The 26247-nt window shown below is 45.7% G+C and overlaps 1 protein-coding gene across 1 annotated transcript in view; it reads right to left on the bottom strand.

The window, feature by feature from the left end:
- Positions 1-26247, bottom strand: part of B4GALNT2 (beta-1,4-N-acetyl-galactosaminyltransferase 2 (SID blood group)) — a 384595-nt gene that overhangs the window by 34128 nt on the left and 324220 nt on the right. The window contains exons 8-9 of the mRNA XM_073572735.1: positions 14988-15128; positions 12858-13080 (exon numbers count right to left, since the gene is read on the bottom strand). Of these exons, the coding sequence (XP_073428836.1) occupies positions 12858-13080; positions 14988-15128 (364 nt within the window). The remainder of the gene's footprint in view (positions 1-12857; positions 13081-14987; positions 15129-26247) is intronic.

Below are 26247 nucleotides of genomic sequence, written 5' to 3'. Positions count from 1 at the left end.
CATTATTTTTCACCCGGTTCAACTTCCAACTCCACTTCTGTCCAGCTGAGAAGAACATTAAGGCTGACACTTGATCCAGGTCTTTTATCTAGGATGACCAAGACGAGGAACCTCACCACATTATTGAACCATCGAGAATGATCACGGTAGCTCCAGTCCAGCTGTTGCAACTGCCTCCAGGTAAGACGTTCATCCCAGTTCCGGACAGGAAATGTGTCCTGTTGTGGGGGCATTCTTCTAAACTTGTAGGCCATGCGGGACTGCGAAAGACTTTGCAGTTGATTTTCTGGCACAACTGATGGCCCAAGATGCGTCTAGACGTCAGCAATTTTGTTGCCGCTTGTCCCTCGTGTGCTCGCAGTAAGACCCCCAAGAGGCTTCCTACTGGGTGTCTTCTCCCTCTTCCCGTACCATCTGCCCCCTGGGGGCACATCACAATGGATTTCATCACCGACTTGCCAGTATCTTGTGGTTGTACCGTGATATGGGTCGTGGATCGATTTTCCAAGATGGGTCACTTCATTCCTTTGTCTTCCTTTGGCACCCAAACTGGCGGCGTTGTTCGTTCAACATGTTTTTCGTCTTCATGGTTTACCTCTCCACATCGTGTATGACAGGGGAGTGCAGTTCGTGTCCCGATTGTGGCAATCCCTCTGCAAGCAGCTGGATGTTTCCTTGGATTTCTCTTCGGCTTACTATCTGTAATCCAATGGCTAAGTGGAGTGGGTGAACCAGGTATTCACCAACTATCTACGCCACTTTGTTAACGCTCACCACAGCGACTGGGTTGCTCTGTTGCCTTGGGTGGAGTTCTCCTATAATAGCCATGTTAGTGAGTCCTCTTCCAAGTCTCAATTCTTTGTTGTTTACAGGTGTCACCCTAGAACTCTGACTCCTTTGAACACTTTGTCCAGTAATCCTACAGCTGAAAATCTAGCTAGAGATTTCTTCAAGATCCAAGGTTTCCTTGGAACAGGCATCCGTACGAATGAAGGATCATGCGGACAAGACGTCTGGACTCCCTCCCATGCCAACCTGGGGACAAGGTATGGGTCTCTTCCAGGCACATTCGTCTCAAGGTCTCATCCTACAAGTTTGCTCCCTGGTTCATCAGTCCAATTGAAGTATTTCAGAGAATTAATGAGGTATGCTACCGGCTGAAGGTGCCTCCCTCTTTGCGGATCCATAACTTTTTCTACGTCTCTCTCCTTATGAGCCTGTGGTCCTTGGACGTTACTTCCAGGATCCTGGTATTCTTCCGTCTCCTGTCTGTTGGCAATGTCTTCAAGGACAAAGCCATACTCGACATGAAATGAAGAGGGAACAAGATGCTGTTCTAGGTCGATTGGAAGGGTTTTGGTCCAGAGGAGCGGTCTTGGGAGCCGAGATAGAATATTAATGCTCCTCGTCTTATGAATAAGTTTTTGGTTGGCTTGAAAAGGGCATTAGGGAGAGGGTACTGTTGCACTCCTGCCGGCAGCTCCCATCCCCAGGGTTCTGGGTGATCATGCTCTGCATGCCCGCAGGTTTTCCTTTGCCCCTCGCAGCCTGCCTTACCCTGACTGCGCTCCCACGGTGTCTTCCCTGGCTACGGCGGTGTCCCAGCGTCTCTCCTCAGCTGCTTCACTTCCTGGTTGTGGGGGATGCCATTTTGTGCTTTACTCAGAGTTGCCATTCTCAGGTCCCAGATTAGCGCTTTTCTGTTCAGTCTTGTTTTCTTTGGTGCTAATGCTTGTTGTTTTCTTTCCAGTGCCGTTATTCTACCTGCTTACCACTGCCAGTGGACTCCAGCGGTGTCCTCTGGACCATCGAGTTGTTCATCTTCAGGTTCCTGGATCTCCTATTTCCTTCCCATTTTGTTCTGCTAGTTCTCCTGGGTCGGACCCTCTGGTCTTGGAACCGCTTCACTAGCCCCTTACTGCGAGCTGATGAAATAGTACGTCAGCTGGCAGTATCCCCCGCTTTGAAATGGGCTCCGGCGGTGAGCCCACCTCAAAACCGTGACATGTCAGCTGTTTTCAACAGTGATCTGCCCGCACCTATTAACTAGTTAAATGCCGCTGACAAATGCTGACAGCGGCATTTAACAAGCGCTTCCAGCCGCCGGGCCGGAAATACACGCATCACTCACCCCCGTCACGTGATTGGGAGTCAGAGATGCATTGCCATCACAACCAGAGGTCTCCTCAAGACCTCTATGGTTGTTGATGACGGATTGCTGTGAACACCACCCTGTGGTCGGCGCTCATAGCAATGCTGTATTTCAGCTACATAGAAGTGGTCTGTGCATCAAATTTTGTAATTTGTTTTCACCACTCAGATAAAAAATAATCTATACATATTTGGTGTCTATGAACTCATAATGACCTGAAGAATCACAATGGCAGGTCAGTTTTAGCATTTAGTGAACCTAGCAAAAAAGCCAAACAAAAAACAAGTGTGGGATTGCACTTTTTTTGCAATTTCACCACACTTGGAATTTTTTTCCCGTTTTCTGTTACACGACATGGTAAGAACAATGGTATCGTTGAAAAGTACAACTCATCCTGCAAAAAATAAGAACTCACTTTGCCATATTAATGGAAAAATAAGAAAGTTATGACTCTGGAAAGAAGGGAAGCGGAAAACGCAAAACCAAAAAAAGCTCCGGTCATTATAGGGTTAGAGTCTCTCAGGCTGTGCTGGGACAATCCCTGTATAGGGTTCCACTCGCTGGCACTCTCTCGGAGATATTCGGTGTTTTGGTCCAGGGGGTTCATCCAAGTAGGTTATCCTGCTTGTACTTCAAATAAAACCTTGCAATTTTTCTGAAGACCTTGTCCGGCCAGTTCCTTGGGTTCAGCTTCCACAGGGTTCTCTGTGGTCTAGTGGGTTTACTAACCTTCCCCGCCTGCCTTGGTGTGACAATCATTCCAAGCTCATCGACATAGTAGCAACCAAAGCTCCCTTGATATAGGTGGTCAACATGAACCAGGACCCCCAGAACAGCTTAATCCAAACCGAACCAGACCAAAACACCAATCACAGCAGCCTGACAAACGCCAGAATCAGGAAGATGGTAGGGCCAGAAGAGATCTGTCCATGACTGGACATTAAGTCCGTCCAGCACAGACGGAACTACAAGCCCAGGGAGTACAGACTGTGCACACACTACGACCTGGAAGCCCTGGAGAATGAGATCCACTTCTTGCTGCAAGTGTACGAAATACTCAACAGTGAGAGACATTCACTTCAGGAGACTCTTCGATCTCTTCTCGGATTTCAGCTCCATGAAAGAGGAAAAGAAAACATTTATCGAGAACGTGGTGGAGATAGCTGCGCAGTATGACAGCTACAAGAGAACTATATGCCATGTACTTCCATAGCCTTCACCCCAGATGTGCCCCAATAGATTATTCATATAGTTCCCTCCTATCATCTCCACAGCAAGATATGGGATAGATGGATAGATAGATAAGATTAGATAGATATTTTATAAGCCCATATATGTTTGGTGCACAGTATAAGGAACAGAGCAGAGGGATCTGGGGAGTTTATCCCAAGTGTAACAGATGCTGCAGAAGACGAGTGGATGCTTTCCTGAGGAGTAGTGATGGATCGTTTGTGAATTAACCAAGACAAAGCTTACTCCCTGCTGTGAACATTGGGAGGTGGCCTGGCACTCCAGTGAGAGACACTGAATTCTCTGAATGGCTCTCACAGAGTGTATAATTCTGGTGTTCGGTGGACACAACTCTGCATCCCCGAACCACACTCCGCCCACTCATCAATTTAATTGGCTGACTGGATTAAACAGAGACCAATATCATGAAGTAGGCAGATAGAAATAGCTTAGAGCAGGCCACGCTCTCTGCTATTATCATGAAAGTAATTATTCCTAACAGGGGAAAGATGCACACTACTGTAAGATGTAATATCCCAGACGGAAGGGGTGGGGTGGCAGTGAGGAGCAGATCTTGTCACGCAGTATTACAAAGGTTATAAAGACAATTAAAGTGCACTGGGCATCTTATCTTTATAGTGTATGAGTGCTGAAACAGTTAAAAAAGAGTGCTTATCTCCCTGGAGTATCCCTTTAAAAACAAACAATACTACTCACCTTCCCCCATGCTGTGTGGGTACCTTTTGTACAGCCGGAAGCCAGTTTGGTAGCCTGCAGCTAACTTCGACATTCCCGTCATGGTTGGTTGGTGTCAGCTGCCAGCCTCTGGTTAGCTGGCAGCATGTATTGCAGCGCAGGGAGTCAGCTCCTGGAGGAAGGCCTTGATTGTTTTGATGCATAAAAGGAACCTGTCACCACCCCAGGGCCTATTAAAGTAAAAGAGCCACCTTCAGCAGTACTAAGGCTGCATTCTGTGAAGGTGGCTCTTATGTTTCTTATCCCTAGGAACGCTGAAGTAAACACTTTTATAAATTGCCCGCCATACCTCTATTGCATCATGGAGGTATGTTTTCTCCCCCCTGTCTCAACCGCCTCACAGCCGTCCATCATCCCCCTCTTGCCTCCGTGTGCCGCCTCCTCTGTTCCTCATTACTTGACCGGCGCCAAACATTTCTTGGGCATGTGCCATGCATGCTGCCCAGGAAGTTATGCAAGATAGCAAGCAGGAACGTGATGGGACAGAGGCAGAAAAGGGGTTAACAAGTTTATGTACAGGGGATCCTCCTCCTCCTCCATGTCATGGCTTCATCTGGCTCTGGATGGAACTCTTCTCTTTCTGCTGTACCACTCACTCCAAGGATGCTCTCTCCAATTAACTGAGACTTCAGAGGAAAGAGCTAACTTTCCCCGTCGTCTATCTTGTGTGGGGCAATTTCTGGACAGGTGTCCCATCCTTCAACACGTCCAACACCCTCATCTGTATCTTTCTGGTGGGCGCTTCGGCCTGGACCATCAACCTCGGCAGAAAGCATGTCTCACTTGCCTTTGCTCTTCACTCAGCAAACTGGGAGTAAATCGTGGGACAACTGCTGGGACACTTCTGATACTCCACACCTGTCCTCTGACTTCCTTTGGGTTTTGCTGTGAGTCGTCACCTTGGGGTATCGCACAGGACTCCAAGACACCCATAAGGGCCTCCTCCAGCTTTTCAACCTTTTCCCATATCTTCCTCATTCCCTGCCATAATTCGTGGGACCATGTGGGCTCTTCTTTGATTGGGCTAGGTACTCCGCTGGACCATCCCTATCGAGGCTGCAATCCCCTGCTCCTGCTCGCCTATACACGCCTCTGCTCCAACTTCTGAAAAAGTCATGTGCAGGTTAGCTCGCAGGTGCTAGTGCAACACCCGCCCCAGCAGCACATCTCTCAGGCCCATCACTAACTGGTCTAGCAGCACGGTGTCAGGGGTCCTATGCATATGCAGTCTTTCCTCAGAATCGCGGTGTGTAACTTCTGTAGCTTGTTCACATATGGCATCAGTCTCCCCCTCTCTTTGCAGGCGGCTAAAGAAATGCATCCTCAGTACCCCTATGTCAGTGGGGTCTCCATGAGTCTCCTCAAGTATTTTCAGTATCTTGTCAAAGGTGTCTCACACCTGGGGGGTCACAGCATGATGGAATTCCTCGCCTCATCCATCCATGACGGCAACTTCCACCTCAAACGCAGGAGTCATGGGGTACATCCTCAGCATCCCCCTGACCCTCTCAGTCAGCTCCATAACAGTACATTGCTCCCTGTGAACTAGGGGAGGTTACTTAAAATTGTCCCCAGTCGTATACTGGCCCTTAGAGCACCCCCAACCGCCTGATCTGCAACCCCTGCACCCCTAGACTGCATCCTGCCGACTACTCCAAGTTTAAGATAGCAAGCAGGAACACGGAATGCAGTGACGGGATGCAGGCAGCGCAGGGGATAACAGGTTTATTTACAGAGGAAATTACTCCACGCAGGGAGATAAAATAATTAAACGGTCTTAAAGGAACAGTATAACAATAACGACACAAATAGACGACAATTAGCGTAAGAGGTATATTAGGAAGTCCTTACTCTGCAGCTTCTGCTGGATACTTAATAGCACCGACAACGGCGGGCACTGCGCCTCCTCCTGTAGGTTGCTGTAAACGTTGGTCTGTCTTCTGGTGACAGTGGTCGGTCTCCGGCACATTCCACTGCCCCTTGTCCATATATTAACATGGCTAATTAAAGGCACGGGCCACAGTCCTGCATGGGTCCAAGGTGGCTCCTCAACTATTTCCACTAGTAATGTCTGGTTAAAAATGTCAGGCAGGGCCGGCCCGAACGTATAGGCGAACTAGGCGGCCGCCTAGGGCGCCGACCCAAAGGGGGTGCCAAAGAAAAAATAGAAAAAATTATAAAAAATCTTTTCAAAAGGCAAAAAGTTTTAGGGATGGAAAGAAAAGTGTACATAAATTTTTTTACCATAAATTTAAAAGAAAAACCGTTGAGCTTCAATTTACGCACGGAAAGGAGGCGCTAAACTACGGACGTGAGTTGTTTGCATCGTCTGCTGACAGGTGTTTGATCCCGCGCGTTTATTTTGCTCCTAAGCTTTCAAATTTTGGCAAAGCAAAGCAAACAACCAAAAATTCACACTTAGCACACACTACACTAAGGGGGCGCCCGAGAGAAAAAAATACGTATACTTAACCCTCCATCAGGAACAATGGATCTGACATGCGCAGCTCTTCTACTTTCATTTCTCCCTTCTCACCAGATTTTCAGGAAACCCCCTCCCTCTAGATAGTCTCCTGGCTCTAGCTGCTGTGTGAAACCTGATACCACAGTTGGTCTGCAGAGCAGAGCTTCAGGAAGGAAGATATAGCTGTGTGCTGGCTTCTCAGGCTCATTGGTCCAGAACACATCACACTTTATAAGGTTGGTATTTAATGTTTTTAGTCATTACTATTGTTTCTTTAGCTTGTTTTATGAATGGATAGAGGAAGGTTTGTGGATATATTTCATATAAATAAGGCAGATTTTCTTACAAATGAAAGTGTGCTTCTCATGCACATTGTTCCCTAATGCATATTCTCTTTCTTGCTTCAGATTACTTTTATGTTGAGTAAATGGGTTTGTTTTGCACCTGATAATGTGTAGTCTCTTTTATTACATCCCAACGAAGTAAAAGACATCGATACCATAGAGCTATTTGGTGAACTGCAGGCAATGTCAAGACGTGTTCCAGAAGATTCATCACCAAAAGACGTTCTTGAACTTTTGCTTAAATCTGACTTGAAAGAAAGTGTCCCCAACCTGGTGGTAGCTCTAAGAATTCTTTTGACTCTGCCTGTGTCCGTGGCCTCAGGAGAGAGAAGCTTCTCAAAACTAAAGCTAATTAAAACATATTTAAGGGCAAATATGACGCAAGAGAGGTTGGTTGGGTTGGCAACAATTTCGATAGAATCTGAAGTTGCTAAACAAATTAATCTCGGTGACTTATGTCATCCTTTTCAAAAAAAAGGCAAGGAAACAAAAATTTTAATTACCTATGGTTGTGTTTGTTTTGTGTTATTGATTACTTTGTATATATTTGTCCTATACAACTTCTCAGAACATTAAAGAGTTAGGAGAGAGTTAATTAATCATTGTTGTTGTGGTTTATTTTGCTCCTATATTTATATCCCAAGTTTTCATCTACTGCCAAGAATAGTAGGGGCGCAACAAAATAGTTTCGCCTAGGGCGCCGTAATCTCTCGGGCCGGCCCTGATGTCAGGGTAACTATCTACTGACCCAGTCAGGGCGCAAGTGTCAGTCTAGTATACGCTCTCTCTTGTGCAGCACGTGTGTGGTACTCACGGTCACGTAGGGCACAGCACCTGGTTGTCTGGCAGTCACTAGTCACACACTGTATGTCCCACTCTCCCTGGTCCCCGCTATTGGCGTCGGGTGATGGCGGATGTTGGTGTGTGTGGCTCTGCTTGGCTCTGCACTCTCTGGTGCGGCTTTACATGGCTCTCCACTCTCTAGTCCGGCTTCACACGGCTCTGCACTCTCTGGCTTGGCTTCACACGGCTCTGCACTCTCTGGCTCGGCTTCACATGGCTCTGCACTCTCTGGCCAGCAATCCCTGTCCCTGTCTCTCTCATAGTGTGCAGCACTGCATGTCACTGCCCTGGAAATCTCTTGGGGGAAAGGCAGGGTGTGCTGCTCACTGTTCTCCCAGCTGCTATGCGCAGCCCTCTGCATTCCAGTCTGCCGGTGCCAGGCTCTGCAGCTTCGCGCGCATTTCCCTTTTATCCTGCTGATGCTGCATGCTCTTTTCAGCTTCCCCGCCCTCCTGTCACTCCAGGAAGCTCTGTCTCCCTCAAGCTTCCCCCAGACTGCAGGGGAAGCTCCGCCTCCCTAGTCCTTCCTCCCAGGGACAGAGGATGCAGCCTCTCAAGTTCCAGACCCAGCATGCAGGTAGCTGTGGTCCGGTCCACCTCCCTACACTTACATCAGGCGATGATGTAAGGATTTCACACCTGCATGTAGCGGAGGCCCCAGATCCCGCCCCACAGTGTGTCATGATGCATTCACACTGCAGGGCTGGGAATCTGGTGCCTGCGCAGTGAGGATCTCTGCGTCTGTCCTCATCTCCCTCCACCTCTTTCCTCCTCCGTAATACATCGGAAAGAGGCAGAGGGAGATGGGGATAGGTGCAGAGATCCCAACTGCGCAGGTGCCAGATTCCCAGCCCCGCAGCGTGAATACATCAAAACACACTGCAGGGCGAGATCTGGGGCCTCCGCTACACGCAGGCGCGATATACTTACATCATCGCCTGATGTAAGTTCACTAGCAGTGCGCACGGTGCATGCCCTAGAAATGTTTGCAGAGCGCAGTCGCCGGTAACGAGGAACAGAAGAGGTGGTGCACGGAGGCAAGAGTAAGATGATAGATGGCTGCGAGGCGGTTGAGACAAGGGGAGAAAACATACCTCCATGACGCAATGTAGGTATGGTGGGCAATTTATAAAAGTCTTTATTTCAGCGTTCCTTGGGATAAGAAACATAAGAGCCACCTTCACAGAATGCAGCCTTAGTGCTGCTGAAGGTGGTACAGGTTCTCTTTAAAGCATTTATACCTACCAACTGAGTCAATTGAGGGCCGGCTGTCTGGCTATATGAAGGCTTGTTGGCAGTTGTTTTAATGACCTGTTCAATTAGACAGTTCAGTATTGTATGGGCATAGAACATTATTAATTATTAATACGATCATTTTGCACACATAAAAACTCAGTTATCGTCAGCACACCTCTTGTTTCCACAGGAAATCCTCCAATCACCCACTTTTGAGCATTTTGCTGATTTGACTGGGCAATTGCTGACATATTTACATCAACCGATATTGGCTCTTCTAAGTGAACCTTTAGTGAAGAATCCTATGTTTGTGGACTCAAATTATTGGAGAGATCATAATACCTGGGCTGAGCTTCTGGAAATGAAGAATTCTCGATGGAATGAAATAGCTACTAAAGTTAATTGCTATCTAGGAGATTTTTTCCTCTAGCCACTGGGCTGCAGCTGCAAATTCTATGGCTCTTTTTGTTGTGTTGTTCATACACAACCACCCCAGGTGACCACTACCTTCACTCTCACCCTCTCTCATTTCTCTTGTGGTATTGCCTTAATGTGCACTTCTGTCCTAACCAGACCTCAGCATGTTCATAGACTTGTATCAGCCCATCTTCTTACTGAAGTTAGATGCAGGAAAGATATATATCTTTGTACCGTCTTAGCAAGTAGATAGAAGAATATTTAGAATTGAGAGTCCTCAGTGGTTGATACCTTTTAATAGCTAACTGAAAAGAGGTAACAAATTGTAAGCTTTCGAGACTACTCAGGTCTCTTCATCAGGCTAGACTAATACAACATCTGTTCTTGGATGGTAGCCCTGATTCGCCTCAGAAAGACCTTTTTGAATCAGCTACCATCCAAGAACAATTGAAAAGTAAATTACAAGAGCCACCAGAATATCAAGGAATCACCTGCTACATTACAAAGTTAAAGATGAAAATAACCGGGTGCCTCTAGTGGTCACCTACAATCCAAATCTGGAGGTGCTGAGGAGAGCTGCACGGAAATTACAACCTTTACTACAAAAAGATGCCCAATAACAATCCATATTTCCAGACCCCCCCAATGCTGTGTTTTAGGCAGCCCCCAAATTTAAGAAGCATCATTGTCAGAAGCTCCCTGAACTCTCCAACAGCTGCAGGAACCTTTCCTTGCAACCAGAAAAAATGTAAAACCTGTCCATTTATAATGACCACGGACAAGATAAAGATTCCCAACTCACATCAGGACTACAAGATCCTAGATACTTTCAGATGAATCACATCTAATGTGGCGTATGTACTTATTTCTACTAAATGTCCAACTTGGGGTGTGTATGTGGGGAAGACAGGGCAAAAACTGAGAATAAGAATGAATTCTCATCGTCACACAATAAGAGAAAAAAGAATGGATCTACCTGTGGCAAAACATTTTTGTATCCTCGGTCACAGCACGATGGACATTAAATTACTTGTATTAAAAGGTAACTTCAAGTCTCAGAGAGAGAGGAGGGTCTCAGAGTACAAATTTATGAAAACTTTTGACACATTCAGTGCAGGAATAAATGTGTCACATGGATTTATGTATTTTTACATCAATTAAGGAATTTGCTCTTCAGACCTTCTGGGGTCATCACAACACAGAACTAGACCCCAATCAGAGGGCAATAAAACTTTCAGGCTCCTTATCTATGAACTGCTCCATGTGATCGGTAGGATATGTATGATGGGTATACGGGCACGGGCCTATGAGATCGTGGATATGTATGATGGGTATATGGGCGCGGGACTATGGGTTGGAGGATAATTATAATTTTCTATAACTAACCACAGTTAGTTACTATGCCCGGGCAGCGCCGGGCTCTTCAGCTAGTATATATATATATCTAATATATAAAGTTCAAAGTGTGTATGTATGTATGTATGTATGTGTGTGTGTATGTCTGGAATAGGCATCCGCACCGTCGCAGCTACAGCCACAAAATTTGGCACAGTCACACGTCTGGACCCCGAGAGCGTCCTAAGCTATGTTGTGAGGCGAAATTTTAACCCCGCGCGTTCCAATTCACCAAACAATTTTGCCCCTATTTACATAATGGGGAAAAAGTGTGTGTATCAAGCCCCACCCCGCATTATGATGTCACAATGGTTGCCATGGCGACGCCGATGTCATCATAGGTTGCAAGCCCCGCCGCTCATTATGATGTCATAATGGTTGACTATGGAATGGAGGATGTGTGATGGGTATATGGGCACTGGACTATGGGATGGAGGATATGTATGACGGGTATATGGGCACGGGACTATGGGATGGTGGATGGGTATATGGGCACGGGACTATGGGATGGAGGATATGTATGACGGGTATATGGGCACGGGCCTATGGGATGGTGGACATGTATGACGGGTATATGGGCACGGGACTATGGGATGGAGAATGTGTGATGGGTATATGGGCCCTGGACTATGGGATGGAGGATGTGTATGACGGGTATATGGGCACGGGACTATTGGATGGAGGATATGTATAACGGGTATATGGGCACGGGCCTATAGGATGGTGGATATGTATGACGGGCATATGGGCACGGGCCTATGGGATGGTGGATATGTATGATGGGTATATGAGCATGGGACTATGGGATGGAGGATATGTATGACGGGTATATGGGCACTGGACTATGGGATGGAGGATATGTATGACGGGTATATGGGCACGGGACTATGGGATGGAGGATATGTGATGGGTATATGGGCACTCGACTATGGGATGGAGGATATGTATGATGGGTATATGGGCACGGGCCTATGGGATGGAGGATGTCTGATTGGTATATGGGCACGGGACTATGGGATGGAGGATAATTATAATTTGCTTTAACTAACCACAGTTAGTTACTATGCCCGGGCAGCGCCGGGCTCTTCAGCTAGTATATATATATATACACACACACACGTCTGTATGAGGAGAAATATATGTACACGTCTGTAGGAGGAGAAATATATATACACATCTGTATGAGGAGAAATATATATATATATATATATATATATATATACACACACATATATATATATATATATATATATATATACACACACACACACACACATCTGTATGAGGAGAAAAATATATATATATTCTGTCTGTCTCTCTGTTTGTAACGGAAATCCCGTGTCGCTGATTTGTCGCGCCCGGCCGGCCGCGACCAGTCAGCGACAGGCGCAGTCCGGCCGCGAATTGGCGTGGAATGGCGCGGAATTCAAACGACGCACGTCACCACTACTGACGGGAGATCTGCGGCGCTAGTCACTGATCTCCCGACGGTTGCCGTGGGTCATCTCCTGCCACACGGATTTGCTGCAATCCGTGATATTGGCGTAGAATCTACATAAAGAAACTGCATACATATTCTAGAATACCCGATGCGTTAGAATCAGGCTACCATCTAGTTTTGTAATAATGTCCTTCCCTCTTCTGTGCACAAAGCAAGCACTTTTTTGATGTTTACTAAGATGTACCTGTAAGTAAATACTGATCATGTATTCAGTGCCATTGTACAGAAAAAAAGACTCTACGATGAATTTGGCTGGAAGCAGAAGTATAACTTAAAAATTGGGAGACCAGGAGCAAATCAGTAACCAGCTACCACTTGCCATGTGACTGAAATATTATTAGTATTCTTTTTTTGTGGCAAATTTTTGGACCACCTCAGCCACCAGGGCCGAAAGGGCCTAAAATTATAGCCAAGCCTATAGCAATTAGGTTGGTGCTGTAATCGGGATACTACATTTCATCTTGTGGGTCTTATAGGACTTAAAGTAATACATGAATCTAGACAGATTGTAACAATTACCAGTATGCGCCACTCGGCTATATTTGGGGTCAAATCCAACACCTAGAATTCGTTCTGTATGGGCCAGAAAGAAGTTGACAACCCCATCAGTCAAGATGCAGTTAGGGAAGCCTGGAATGGTATGGTAACCTCCTGCCTTCCAATGTAAGCAATCACCATTCTCTCCACCGTCCTCCAGAATGAGCTTGAAGCTAAAATGGTTTCCTGCAACATTACCTCCTACCTGTATAAAAGAAAAGCCCACAAGGACATGAGTCAACACAACACAATACATAAAATTCTAATATATGTAAAATGTTAAAACATGAATTAGCAAGGGCCGGGTATATGGCCATACTTGGAAAACTTGTTCATCTCTGGGCTCACATGTAGATGGACATCTTTGCACCCCCTCTACTTCAGCTAGGAGTGTCCAATGTTATTAAGAGAATGGATGGACTGCAATACCAAGACTGGGCATCCAACTTAAGAGTTTTTCCATCAGAAACAAAATAAGGCTTAGGCCACGTGCACATGTTGAGTATTTGGTCAGTATTTTACCTCAGTGTTTGTAAGCCAAAATGAAAGGTCTGTCAGTGAGCTGTGCTATTAAAAGGGCTGTTAGTTGCTAATGGGTTACAATTTTTTTCTCTTTATGGGTCACTTTGACATTTCTAATTCTATGTTTGCATTAAAGAGATTCGGTTGGCATGATTTCAACCCTCAAATTACTTATATGCACATGTGGCTCTTTCACAGATGAGTCCAGCAATACCTTTACATAGTCAGTCCATTCTTCTGTTACTGAGAAATCAGCATTTGATTTGCTATGCAGATGAGATTGAAGAACTATTTGTAGATATGAAGCTTCCTGCCTCCTGCTTGACTGATGGACTCTTTGATTATAGTCAAAGAACATAGAGGATGTCTAGCCGAATAAAGTAGCCCTGAGCAAGGGAATGTAAGCTGTACAAATAGTTATTCATCCACATTTCCATATCAATTTAAATGTTGATTTCTTAGTAATGGAGGAATAGACTGGCCATGTAAAGGTACTGCTGGACTTGTATTTGAAAGAGCTACGTGTGTGTATATACTGTATATGTATATATATATATATATATATATATATATATATGTGTGTGTGTATTGGAGAGGACTGAAATCATGCTGACAGACTCCTAATAAATAGCTGAAACAGTGGCTCCATGTACTGTAGTACTAGGAGACCTTTAGAATAGTACATATCTTTTCTGGACAATTATAAAGGCTTAGTAGTAATTTCGATTTGTGGGGAATCAATTCACTATGAATTAAATGTTTAATTTTTTTTGCAAACTTGGAAAACTTAAAGAGGTTGTTTACTGCTTTTACATTGATGACCTCTCCTTAGTATAAGTTATCAATGTCTGTTTGGCTGTGGTCCAGCACCCGGCACCCCCGCCTATCAGTTGTTATTGGTTATGGCCACCGGCAGGAAGTACTCACTTGCCGACCTGCTCCGTCTACTTGTAGTGGTCGGGGCTTGGTGCTGCAAATCAGCCTCCTATTCAAAATAATAAATGGCGGATGTGTAGTACCCTGCGGTGGTCATTGCAAGTAGACAGAGCAGCTCAGCAAGTGAACACATCCAGCTGGCAGCCGCCGCCAACACTGATAACAGCTGATGTAAAAGTAAAAGTAGCGGACAACTTCTTTAAATTTAAAAAGAATTAATGATCCCTATTAAAATGCAATTGACTGCTAAGGACAGAAGATATTAACCCTAATTGTTTTAGACGTGTCTGCTATATATCTTGTGGGTCAGCAAAAAATTTTTGGGGGTAAAGGAGAGGGGTATGATCCAAAACCAAGCCCTATTTTTTCTTGTGGTCTTGCAAATCATATGATGTGAGTCCTGAATTTCAGAAATCTGACTAGATTTTTTTTTGAGGAATTCATCAAGAATGTTCCTCCATAACTGACCACAAGAAGGGTAAATGCAATGCAAATAAATATCATAATGTGGTGCCTTTGAAAGTTTGGGGATTTTCCCCAGAAAAAGTTGGGATTAAAATGTCCTTCAAGTTGGGATTAAAATGTTTGTACCATAAGATCATCTGAAAGAATAAATAATTAAGAGAATACATTAGTGTTTCCAAAGCATCTTACCAGATCCAGGTCAGTCGCCTCCAACACATCCACCAGCTTTTCAATTTTAGTATCATTGGTGAAGAGGAAGTCATCATCCACCCAAAGGAAATATTTTGTTGTCACCTGAGACACAACAAGATTCCTGCCTGCAAACCATCCCTAAATAAACATTGATATATTATCACATTTCATTTATTTATAAATCCAGAAAAATAACTATGTAGAAAATTTGTAAATTATGGTATCTGCATATCTGTGCATCAAGCAATATCAATATCATGAAATTTGATTTTTAGCCATTGCTGATTTCTATTATAAAGTTTTCCGTGTTAACATACAGTGGGGAAAAAAGTATTTAGTCAGCCACCAATTGTGCAAGTTCTCCCACTTAAAAAGATGAGAGAGGCCAGTAATTGACATCATAGGTAGACCACAACTATTAGAGTCAAAGTGAGAAAACAAATCCAAAAAATTGCCTTGTCTGATTTGGCAAGATTTATTTTGCCAATTATGGTGGAAAAAAAGTATTTGGTCATTAACAAAACTTCATCTCAATATTTTGTTATATATCCTTTGTTGGCAATGACAGAGGTCAAACGTTTTCTGTAAGTCTTCACAAGGTTGGCATACACTGTTGGTGGTGTAGGGTAGGTGAGGGAGGGCGTGCTGAGGTCCTTAGGTGGTGCTGCTGACAGGCGGGAAAGGTGTGCTGATCCAACCGAACTGGGGGGGTGACCCACTTCTTGACGCCGACAGACTGGAGACTGAGACAGAAATTGAATTCAACAGGTCCGTGTTTATTCACTGCCTTTTGACTACTTCCACACTTCACGACAGTCTGCCGCCACTGTCCTTTTGGGTCACCCCCTGTGACCGTCTACGGTCAGATCCTCTCTGAGGGCTCTCTACTGCCTTTCTCTTCACAGTAGACCCTCCTTTCTAGTGAGCTCCCCTGGCTGACTGGAACTTCTGGTACCTTCCTTCAGCCTATATGCTACCAGTCCCGGTAGATCCGCCCACTATTACTTGACAGTTATTCTTTAGCCAATGACAGTGAGCTTGACCCCTGGCAGTTACGTAACCACTCTCCCCTAAGCTCCTCACTGCCCTCTAATGGTCACACTCAGAACGTCACCTGTTATGAATGAGTCACCGGAGGAGGGAAATACAAAAATGCAAGCTAAGTCCAGAAAACCGGAGAGGTTGGTAGCTAGCGGATTGCAGACCCCTGATCCTATTCACAACAACTAACAGTAGCCGTGGAGCACTCCTACAGTGGTCCTAGATGCCTTGTCACAGCCGGAGAGCTAAATAAGCCTAAAGAAAGAAAGGGAAAATCTAAAGTGCCCCAGAGCAGACCCCAAAGCAATAGACAGCCCCCAACATGTATTGTCAGTGAAAACAGATGAAAACACAAACACAGACAGAAAGACAGGCAGAGCAAACGATGGGGCCCAACTAACTAGATAGGAAAGGACAGAAAAGATGCTGTGTTATGATTGAGTCACCGTAGGAGGCAAAAACAGAAATGCTAGCTAAGTCCAGAAAACCAGAGAAGTTGGCAACTATCAGATTGCAGACCCCTGAACCTATCAACACAACTAGCAGTAGCCGTGGGGGGTTCCTATGATGACCTAGACCCCTCGATCACAGCCGGAGAGATACATAGGCCTAAAGAAGGAAAGGGGAAATCTAACTGCCCCAGAGCAGACCCCAAAGCAATAGGCAGCCCCCCACATATAATGACGGTGAAGCAAGATGAAAACACTTAAACAGACAGAAAGACAGGCTGAGCAAAGACGGGGCCCAAAAACTACCTAGATAGGAACGGATAGGAAGGCTGCTGTCTGCAATCTGCCAAAACCCTATCAGAGACAAAAGCCAACAAGCTGATATAAAAATGGCCCTGAAGCAACTAAGCTTCAAAAACTAAATCAGCACTCAGGTACTTTCAGAAGACAGAGCTAACGGAACACTGCACACTCCAGCAGGGAGTGGCAGAATCCAAAAAGCAAGAAAAACAAAATCAAATCTTAAATGCAAAAAGGCAAAACAGAAAACTTAGCTTTAGGAGAGCAGGAATCAGACTGGTGTCAAAGAGTCCACAGAGAAATCACCCGCAGGGCAGAAAGGGCGTAGGCTGCCTTAAATCCAGTCAGTGACTCCACTCAGCCAATCGTCTTCATTAGTCCCAGGTGCCTGATAATCAGGCTCACTACCTTCCTTCACTAGAATAGGGAGTTCACCAGGCCTCAGTGACGGAGGGGAAAATGAACTCACAACAGTACCCCCCCTTGAGGAGGGGTCACCGAACCCTCAACAACGCTACCAGGGCGATCAGGGTGAGCCCGATGAAAGGCACGCACCAATCTTTTGGCATGAATATCAAAGGCAGAGACCCAGGAATTAACCTCCTGACCATAACCCTTCCACTTAACCAAATACTGGAGTCTCTGTCTAGCCAGACGGGAATCCAGAATTTTCTCTACCTCATATTCCAAGTTACCTTCAACCAATACAGGGTCCGGAGGTGCCACCTCAGGCACAACTGGCTCAACAAACCTCTTCAACAAGGACTTATGGAACACATTATGGATCTTAAATGTGACAGGAAGAGCCAAACGAAAAGAGACCGGATTAATAATCTCCAAAATCTTGTAAGGTCCAATAAATCTAGGCTTAAACTTAGGAGAAGCCACCTTCATAGCAATATTTTTTGATGATAACCACACCATATCACCAATCTTAAACTGGGGACCAATGGTCCTATGTCAGTTGGAAAACCGCTGGGCCTTTTCCTGGGAGAGAGATAACTTATCCACCACTTGGTCCCAGATCTGGTGCATTTTCTCCACCACAGTGTCAACACCTGGGCAGGCAGAGGGCTCCACCTGCCCTGAATAAAATCGAGGATGAAACCCATAGTTACAAAAAAAAGGTGACATCAAAGTGGCAGAACTAGCTCTATTATTTAAAGCAAATTCGGCCAAGGGCAAAAATGAAACCCAATCATCCTGATCAGCGGAAATAAAACATCTCAAATACGACTCCAAGGTCTGGTTTGTTCTCTCTGTCTGCCCATTGGTCTGAGGGTGAAAAGCAGAGGAGAAGGACAACTGAATTCCCAACTTGGAACAGAACGTCCTCCAAAATTTAGACACAAATTGAACTCCTCTGTCAGATACAATGTTCTCAGGAATCCCGTGCAAGCGAACCACCTGTTGCAAAAACAGGGGCACCAACTCAGAGGAAGATGGCAACTTAGGGAGTGGTACAAGATGAACCATCTTAGAGAACCTATCACAAATCACCCAAATAACAGTCATTCTTTGAGAGACCGGCATATCAGAGATGAAATCCATTGAAATATGGGTCCATGGCCTCCTGGGGACCGGCAAAGGCATCAACAACCCACTAGAGCGAGAACAAGATTTAGACCGGGAGCAAGTCCCACAGGACTGCACAAAATTCCTGACATCATGAGACAAGGCGGGCCACCAAAAAGAGCGACTCACCAGATCTCTAGTACCAAAAATACCCGGATGACCAGCCAATGCAGAGCAATGAACTTCAGACATCACTCTCTTCTTCCACTGGTCAGGAACATACAACTTTCCACTGGGGCAACGTTCAGGTTTGTCCTCCTAGAACTCTTGCAGAGCAAGTCTCAAATCGGGCGAGATGGCAGAAAGAACTACCCCTTCGCCTAAGATGGTAGCAGGTTTGGTCACCACAGGAGAATCAGCAAAGAAACTCCTAGAGAGGGCGTCTGCCTTGACATTCTTAGTTCCAGGAAGGAAAGAGACCACAAAATCAAAACGTGTAAAAAACAAGGCCCACCTAGCCTGTCTAGGGTTCAAGCGTTTAGCCGACTCTAGGTAAATCAAATTTTTGTGGTCAGTGAGGACCACAACTTGATGTTTGGCTCCCTCCAACCAATGTCTCCACTCCTCAAATGCCCATTTCATGGCCAACAGTTCCCGATTCCCCACATCATAGTTACGTTCAGATGAAGAGAACTTTCGGGAAAAGAAAGCACAGGGATTCATTTTAGATGTTACCGGATCCTTTTGGGACAACACTGCTCCTGCACCAATCTCAGAAGCATCCACCTCTACCTGAAACGGGAGTGAGACATCAGGTTGCCGCAGAACCGGGGCGGAGGTAAATCTACGCTTCAGCTCCTGAAAGGAAGCAACCGCCTCCGGAGACCAATTCAACACATCCGCACCCTTCCTGGTCAGGTCAGTCAATGGTTTGGCAATACTAGAAAATTTTGCTATAAATTTCCGATAAAAATTAGCAAAACCCAAAAACTTCTGGAAGGCCTTCAAAGAAGTGGGCTGAACCCAATCGTAAATGGCCTGTACCTTGGCCGGGTCCATTTCAATAGTTGACGGAGACAAAATAAATCCCAAAAAAGAAATCCTCTGTACTCCAAAAAGGCATTTTGATCCTTTGACATACAGAGAATTCTCTCTCAAGATCCGGAACACAGTCCGAATATGTTCCACATGAGCATCCCAATCCTTGGAGAAGATCAAAATATCGTCCAGATAGATAATCAAAAATTTATCGACAAAGTCTCGGAAAATATCGTTCATGAAGCACTGGAAGACAGAAGGGGCATTAGTGAGCCCAAAAGGCATCACCAGGTACTCAAAATGTCCCTCCGGAGTATTAAACGCCGTCTTCCATTCATCCCCCTGCTTAATGCGGATAAGATTATACGCCCCCCTGAGGTCAAGCTTGGTAAACCAGCAAGCACCTCTGACTCTAGAGAATAGATCCGAAATCAGGGGTAACGGATACTGATATTTAATAGTAATTTTATTGAGGGCACGATAATCAATACAAGGCCTTAAAGAACCATCCTTCTTGGCCACAAAAAAAAAAACGGCACCTAAGGGTGAAGAGGATGGTCTAATATGACCCTTCTCCAACGCCTCCTTAATATAGGACCGCATAGCCTCGTGCTCGGGTACAGATAAATTGAAGAGCCGACCCTTAGGAAATTTACACCCCGGGCTTAGTTCAATTGCACAGTCATAACTTCTATGAGGAGGCAAGGGCGCAGACTCATTCTCACTAAATACATCATAGAAGTCCGCCAAATAGTCAGGAACCTCATGCGACTGAGGAGAGGTGGAAAAAACCGGAGCCTCACTAAAGGTACACCGGCAACCCCAACTCACCACAGACACAGACTTCCAATCCAAAACTGGATTATGAATCTGCAACCAGGGAAACCCCAGAACAACGGCATCATGCAGACCATGCAACACCAAAAATCTGCAATTTTCTTGGTGGTCTGGGGTGACCCGCATGACCAACTGGGTCCAAAACTGAGGTTTATTTTTAGCCAGAGGGGTAGCATCAATCCCCCTCAAAGGGATAGGCGTCTGCAGAGGTGTCAACGGAAATCCACAACGTTTAGCAAAATCCAAGTCCATTAGGTTTAGCGCTGCTCCCGAATCCACAAAAGCCTTGGCGGAAAATGTGGACAGGGAACAGATCAGAGTAATCGCCAAAAGAAACTTAGGCTGAACCCCACCAACAGAAAACGTGTGTGCAAAGCGTTTCTCACGTTTAGGACAAACAGAAATAATATGTGAGGCATCTCCACAGAGAAAACACAGCTTATTGCGCCTTCTAAATCCCTGACGTTGCGCCTTAGACAAAACTCTATCACATTGCATAGGTTCAGACGTCTGTTCAACCGGTGGCAACACCTCTCGTGTAATCCTGCGTTCACGTAGACGCCGATCAATCTGAATGGCTAAAGACATAGAATCGTCCAGACCAGAGGGAACAGGAAATCCCACCATAGTATCTTTTACGGCTTCTGACAAACCCTTCCGAAAGAGAGCAGCCAAGGCACTATCATTCCAGGTAGTAAGGACCGCCCACTTTCGGAACTTTTGACAGTACAACTCTGCAGATTCTCGACCCTGGTTCAATGCTAACAGGGTCTTTTCAGCCTGATCAATAGCATTAGGTTCGTCATACAACAACCCCAAAGCTTGAAAAAATGCGTTCACATTAGTCAGAATAGGGTCATCTGGTTTCAAAGAAAACGCCCAATCCTGGGGATCGCCGCGCAGCAAAGAGATGACAATTTTAACCTGCTGCGCGGGGCTCCCTGACGAGTTAGGCTTCAAAGCAAAAAATAATTTACAATTATTTTTGAAACTCAAAAATTTAGATCGATCCCCAAAAAATACATCAGGTGTGGGGATCTTTGGTTCAACAGCATGTGAACGAGCAAGATAGGCGGAAATTCCTCGCACTTCAGCAGCGAGCTGCTCCACACGATCAGACACTTGCTTTATCTCCATTGAGAGAAAACAAAATTCCCCCTACGGCCTCAGAGATATAGAGGAAAGAATATACACACTCCTTTTTTTTTTTTTAAACACAATTCTTTCCTGCTATTGAGTACCCCAGGATCTGCGGTTTGGCGGGTGATTCTGTTATGATTGAGTCACCGTAGGAGGCAAAAACAGAAATGCTAGCTAAGTCCAGAAAACCAGAGAAGTTGGCAACTATCAGATTGCAGACCCCTGAACCTATCAACACAACTAGCAGTAGCCGTGGGGGGTTCCTACGATGATCTAGACCCCTCGATCACAGCCGGAGAGATACATAGGCCTAAAGAAGGAAAGGGGAAATCTAACTGCCCCAGAGCAGACCCCAAAGCAATAGGCAGCCCCCCACATATAATGACGGTGAAGCAAGATGAAAACACTTACACAGACAGAAAGACAGGCTGAGCAAAGACGGGGCCCAAAAACTACCTAGATAGGAACGGATAGGAAGGCTGCTGTTTGCAATCTGCCAAAACCCTATCAGAGACAAAAGCCAACAAGCTGATATAAAAATGGCCCTGAAGCAACTAAGCTTCAAAAACTAAATCAGCACTCAGGTACTTTCAGAAGACAGAGCTAACGGAACACTGCACACTCCAGCAGGGAGTGGCAGAATCCAAAAAGCAAGAAAAACAAAAACAAATCTTAAATGCAAAAAGGCAAAACAGAAAACTTAGCTTTAGGAGAGCAGGAATCAGACTGGTGTCCAAGAGTCCACAGAGAAATCACCCGCAGGGCAGAAAGGGCGTAGGCTGCCTTAAATCCAGTCAGTGACTCCACTCAGCCAATCGTCTTCATTAGTCCCAGGTGCCTGATAATCAGGCTCACTACCTTCCTTCACTAGAATAGGGAGTTCACCAGGCCTCAGTGACGGAGGGGAAAATGAACTCACAACAATGCTGGCTGCAATCCGCAAAAACCCTACCAAAAATGTCCCAACACGTCTGATAGGAAAAACAGCCCTGAAGTCACTAGACTTCAAAATCCCTATATCGGCACTCCGATATATTCTGAAGACAGAGCAAAAGAGATTTAACCGATCAGGGACAAAAATGGAAATTCAGCAAAGCCAAAGCCGGGGCTGGCTGAACACAAAACTAAGCAAATCAGACAAAATCTCATGGAACAATAACAGAGCAAAACTTAGGTTTAGAAGACAGGAACTGAACTGGAGGCCAGAACTCAGAGCAGAGAAATCACCAGCAACCCTACAGGGCGTCGGCTGCATTATATCCACTCAGAGATTCCGGATGTCCAATCGCAATCCACCTGTTCTGGTGACAGGTTTCTCCCATCCAAATCAGTTTCACCACCTCCTTTCACCAGCAGAGGGAGTTCATCGGACATCAAAGGTGAACGAGAAAATGAGCTCACAACAGTACCTCCCCCTTGAGGAGGGGTCAACGAACCCTCATCCACGCCACCAGGCCGATCAGGATTGGCCCGATGAAAAGCACAAACCAATCTTTCGGCATGAATATCAGATGCAGAGACCCAAGAATTATCCTCCTGACCATAACCCTTCCACTTAACCAAATACTGGAGTCTCTGTCTAGCCAGACGAGAATCCAGTATCTTCTTAACCTCATATTCCACATTACCTTCAACAAACACATGGTCAGGAGGTGCCACCACAGGAACTACTGGCTCAACAAACCTCTTCAACAGAGACTTATGAAACACGTTATGGATCTTAAATGTAACAGGAAGAGCCAATCGAAAAGAGACCGGATTAAGAATCTCCAAAATCTTGTAAGGTCCAATAAATCTAGGTTTAAACTTTGGAGAAGCCACCTTCATAGAGATATTCTTTGATGACAACCAAACCATATCACCCACCTTAAACCGGGGACCAATGGTCCAATGCCGGTTGGAAAACCGCTGGGCCTTTTCCTGGGAGAGAGACAACTTATCCACCACTTGGTCCCAAATGCTGCAGCCAGGATCATATTCCTCACCAATCGTTACACCGATGCCTCTACCTTGTGCCAGTCATTACACTGGCTACCCATCCACTCCAGAATTCAGTATAAACTTATTACCCTCTCCCACAAAGCCCTCCGTGGCTCAGCACCACCCTATATCTCCTCCCTTGTTTCAGTATACCACCCTACCCGCGCCCTCCGTTCTGCTGATGACCTGAGGTTAGCATCCTCAATAGTCAGAACCTCCCACTCCCGCCTCCAAGACTTTACACGTGCCGCGCCAATTCTTTGGAATGCACTTCCCAGGTCAATACGATTAGTCCCCAATCCCCACAATTTTAAGCGTGCCCTGAAAACGCATTTATTCAGACTGGCCTATCGCCTCAACACATTAACCTAATCTATCCCTGTGTGGCACAGCCAAAAGGTTTACCATAACCAGATTTCCTGCATCATGTTCCCACATGCTTTATGCATCCATTAGCCCTCTGTGTCTGTACTGTTACACACTTAACATTATGGCTGGTCCATACAATCAGGGCAACTGTTACCACCCACCTTTCGTGTCTACCTCTTTCCTCATAGACTGTAAGCTTGCGAGCAGGGCCCTCTTTCCTCTTGGTATTTGTTATAATCTACTGTGATTATTGTTATGCTGTAATGTCTATTGTCTGTACAAATCCCCTCTGAAATGTTAAGTGCTGCCCAATATGTCGGCGCTATAAAAATAAAATGTATTATTATTATTATTATTATTATTATTAATCTGGTGCATTCTCTCCACCACAGTGTCAACACCTGGACAGGCAGAAGACTCCACCTGCCCTGAAGAGAATCGAGGATGAAAACCAAAGTTACAAAAAAAACGTGACATCAAAGTGGCAGAACTAGCTCTATTATTTAAAGCAAATTCGGCCAAGGGCAAAAATGAGACCCAATCATGCTGATCAGCAGAGATAAAACATCTCAAATAAGACTCCAAAGTATGGTTTTTTCTCTCTGTCTGCCCATTGGTCTGAGGGTGAAACGCAGAGGAGAAGGACAACTGAATTCCCAGCTTGAAACTAAAAGTCCTCCAAAATCTAGAGACAAACTGAACTCCTCTGTCAGATACAATGTTCTCAGAAATCCCATGCAAGTGAACCACCTGTTGCAAAAACAAGGGCACCAACTCAGAGGAAGATGGCAACTTAGGGAGTGTTACAAGATGGACCATCTTAGAGAATCTATCACAAATCACCCAGATAACAGTCATTCTCTGAGAGACAGGCAGATCAGAAATAAAATCCATTGAAATATGGGTCCATGGCCTCCTGGGCACCGGCAAAGGCATCAACAACCCACTAGAGCGAGAACAAGGTTTAGACCGGGAGCAAGTCCCACAGGACTGCACAAAATTCCTGACATCACGAGATAAGGCGGGCCACCAAAAAGACCGACTCACCAAATCTCTAGTACCAAAAATACCTGGATCAGTTGCACCACCTTCTTTCACCAGCAGAGGGAGTTCATCGGACATCAAAGGTGAACGAGAAAATGAGCTCACAACAGTCACCCTTTTCTCTTCATCTCAGCGCTTCCAATCCTACACTGAGATATCCCTCTGCTTCTCACTAAAGGCAGATCCCTCTGTCAGGTCCACCTCCCCACATTCTCCCTTCCTTTAACCATTGTCATCCTCGACAATCTTGTCCTATTCTCCTGGGGGTACCTTGACACTGGTGACCTGACTCATATACCCGGTCTAAAATAATGAAGAGGAACATCATCTCATCTGGGTGAAAAAACATATAAATGTTTATTTAGCCATGAAAAAAATGTGACGTTTCGACCATCACATGGTCTTTTTCAAGCCATTCTCTCTTCTATGCTCATATACCCGGTCTGTCTGTATCCTTCCTGTCCCGTCGTCCTGTCAACTTAACTAAGTCATGGTCGGCATGCTCCACGTACCCGGGACCTGTTGAACACACAATTTTTTTTCTTTCATAACATTTTAACATTTCAACATGTCAAATTTACCACACACTTTACCATCTTTGCTGCAATACGTTTTTATCAAGTCAGATTTTTTTTTCTTTTTACAACACACTAAAACGAATTGTTAACCAAATAGGGATACTCCCCCTTCCATTGCCATGAGCACCTCCCCTGTGCATCCCTGCTGTGTTAGGAGAGTACATTTCTCATCAAACAAAACATTTCTAATACTTGGTCGTCGAACTGTCCTCTGAATAGCACAACGGTGCATCGAATTCCCGGTAGTCCGGGCCATCTCCCAGCGGCCGGTGGTCCGCCAACTCAGCAAGGAACTCCACAGCCGTGAAGTCCCGGGATTCTTGGGGTGTCTCTATGAGTCCCTTTTATGGGGGCACATAGTCCTCAGGGCAAGCAATTACTGCAATGACGTAGTATCCTCGGGGGCAGTATTCCTTATAATAAGAGACCCAGTCTCCTTCCTGCAGGGCCCGGCCGTGATAGATGGACGCCACATTCAAATACACTTTCTCACCAGTGGCGTAGTCCAAGATAAATCCATAGCCTTTTTCCTGATTCACGTGCACCAGCCTCCCGATGGAACATGAAACCGCCATGCCAGCCTCTCCTTTTCATGAAGTAGCCCCCAAATCTCTCACTCTCTGGCCTTCTTTCCTTCAATGACCTGCGCAATCCAAGCGGAGGGTCCAGCATAGGCCGCAGAGTCCGGTGGGCGGGCCACGGTCAAGGTTGAGGGTGGGGCAGGAGCGGCCGCAGACTCCGGTGGTGAGTAGGCCGCAGCCATCTTTAACGGTGACGTTGGCGTGGCCGTGGGGGAGGCCACAGATGGACTTAAGGCGATCACAGGCTCTGGCAAATCAACCGCAGGCAGGGCCGCCGATGGAGCAGCGACCGCAGTTGCCGGTGAGTCATCCACTGTAGGTGATGGCCCGATTTCAGCAGCGACCGAGAGTGGGAGCATTGCAGCGGCAGTCAACTTGGCGTCCA

Source organism: Dendrobates tinctorius, unplaced genomic scaffold (genome assembly GCF_039654945.1).
Source record: "Dendrobates tinctorius isolate UK_male_01 unplaced genomic scaffold, ASM3965494v1 ptg000032l, whole genome shotgun sequence".
NCBI lineage: Eukaryota > Metazoa > Chordata > Amphibia > Anura > Dendrobatidae > Dendrobates > Dendrobates tinctorius.
This window is presented reverse-complemented; position numbering and strand designations above follow the sequence as displayed.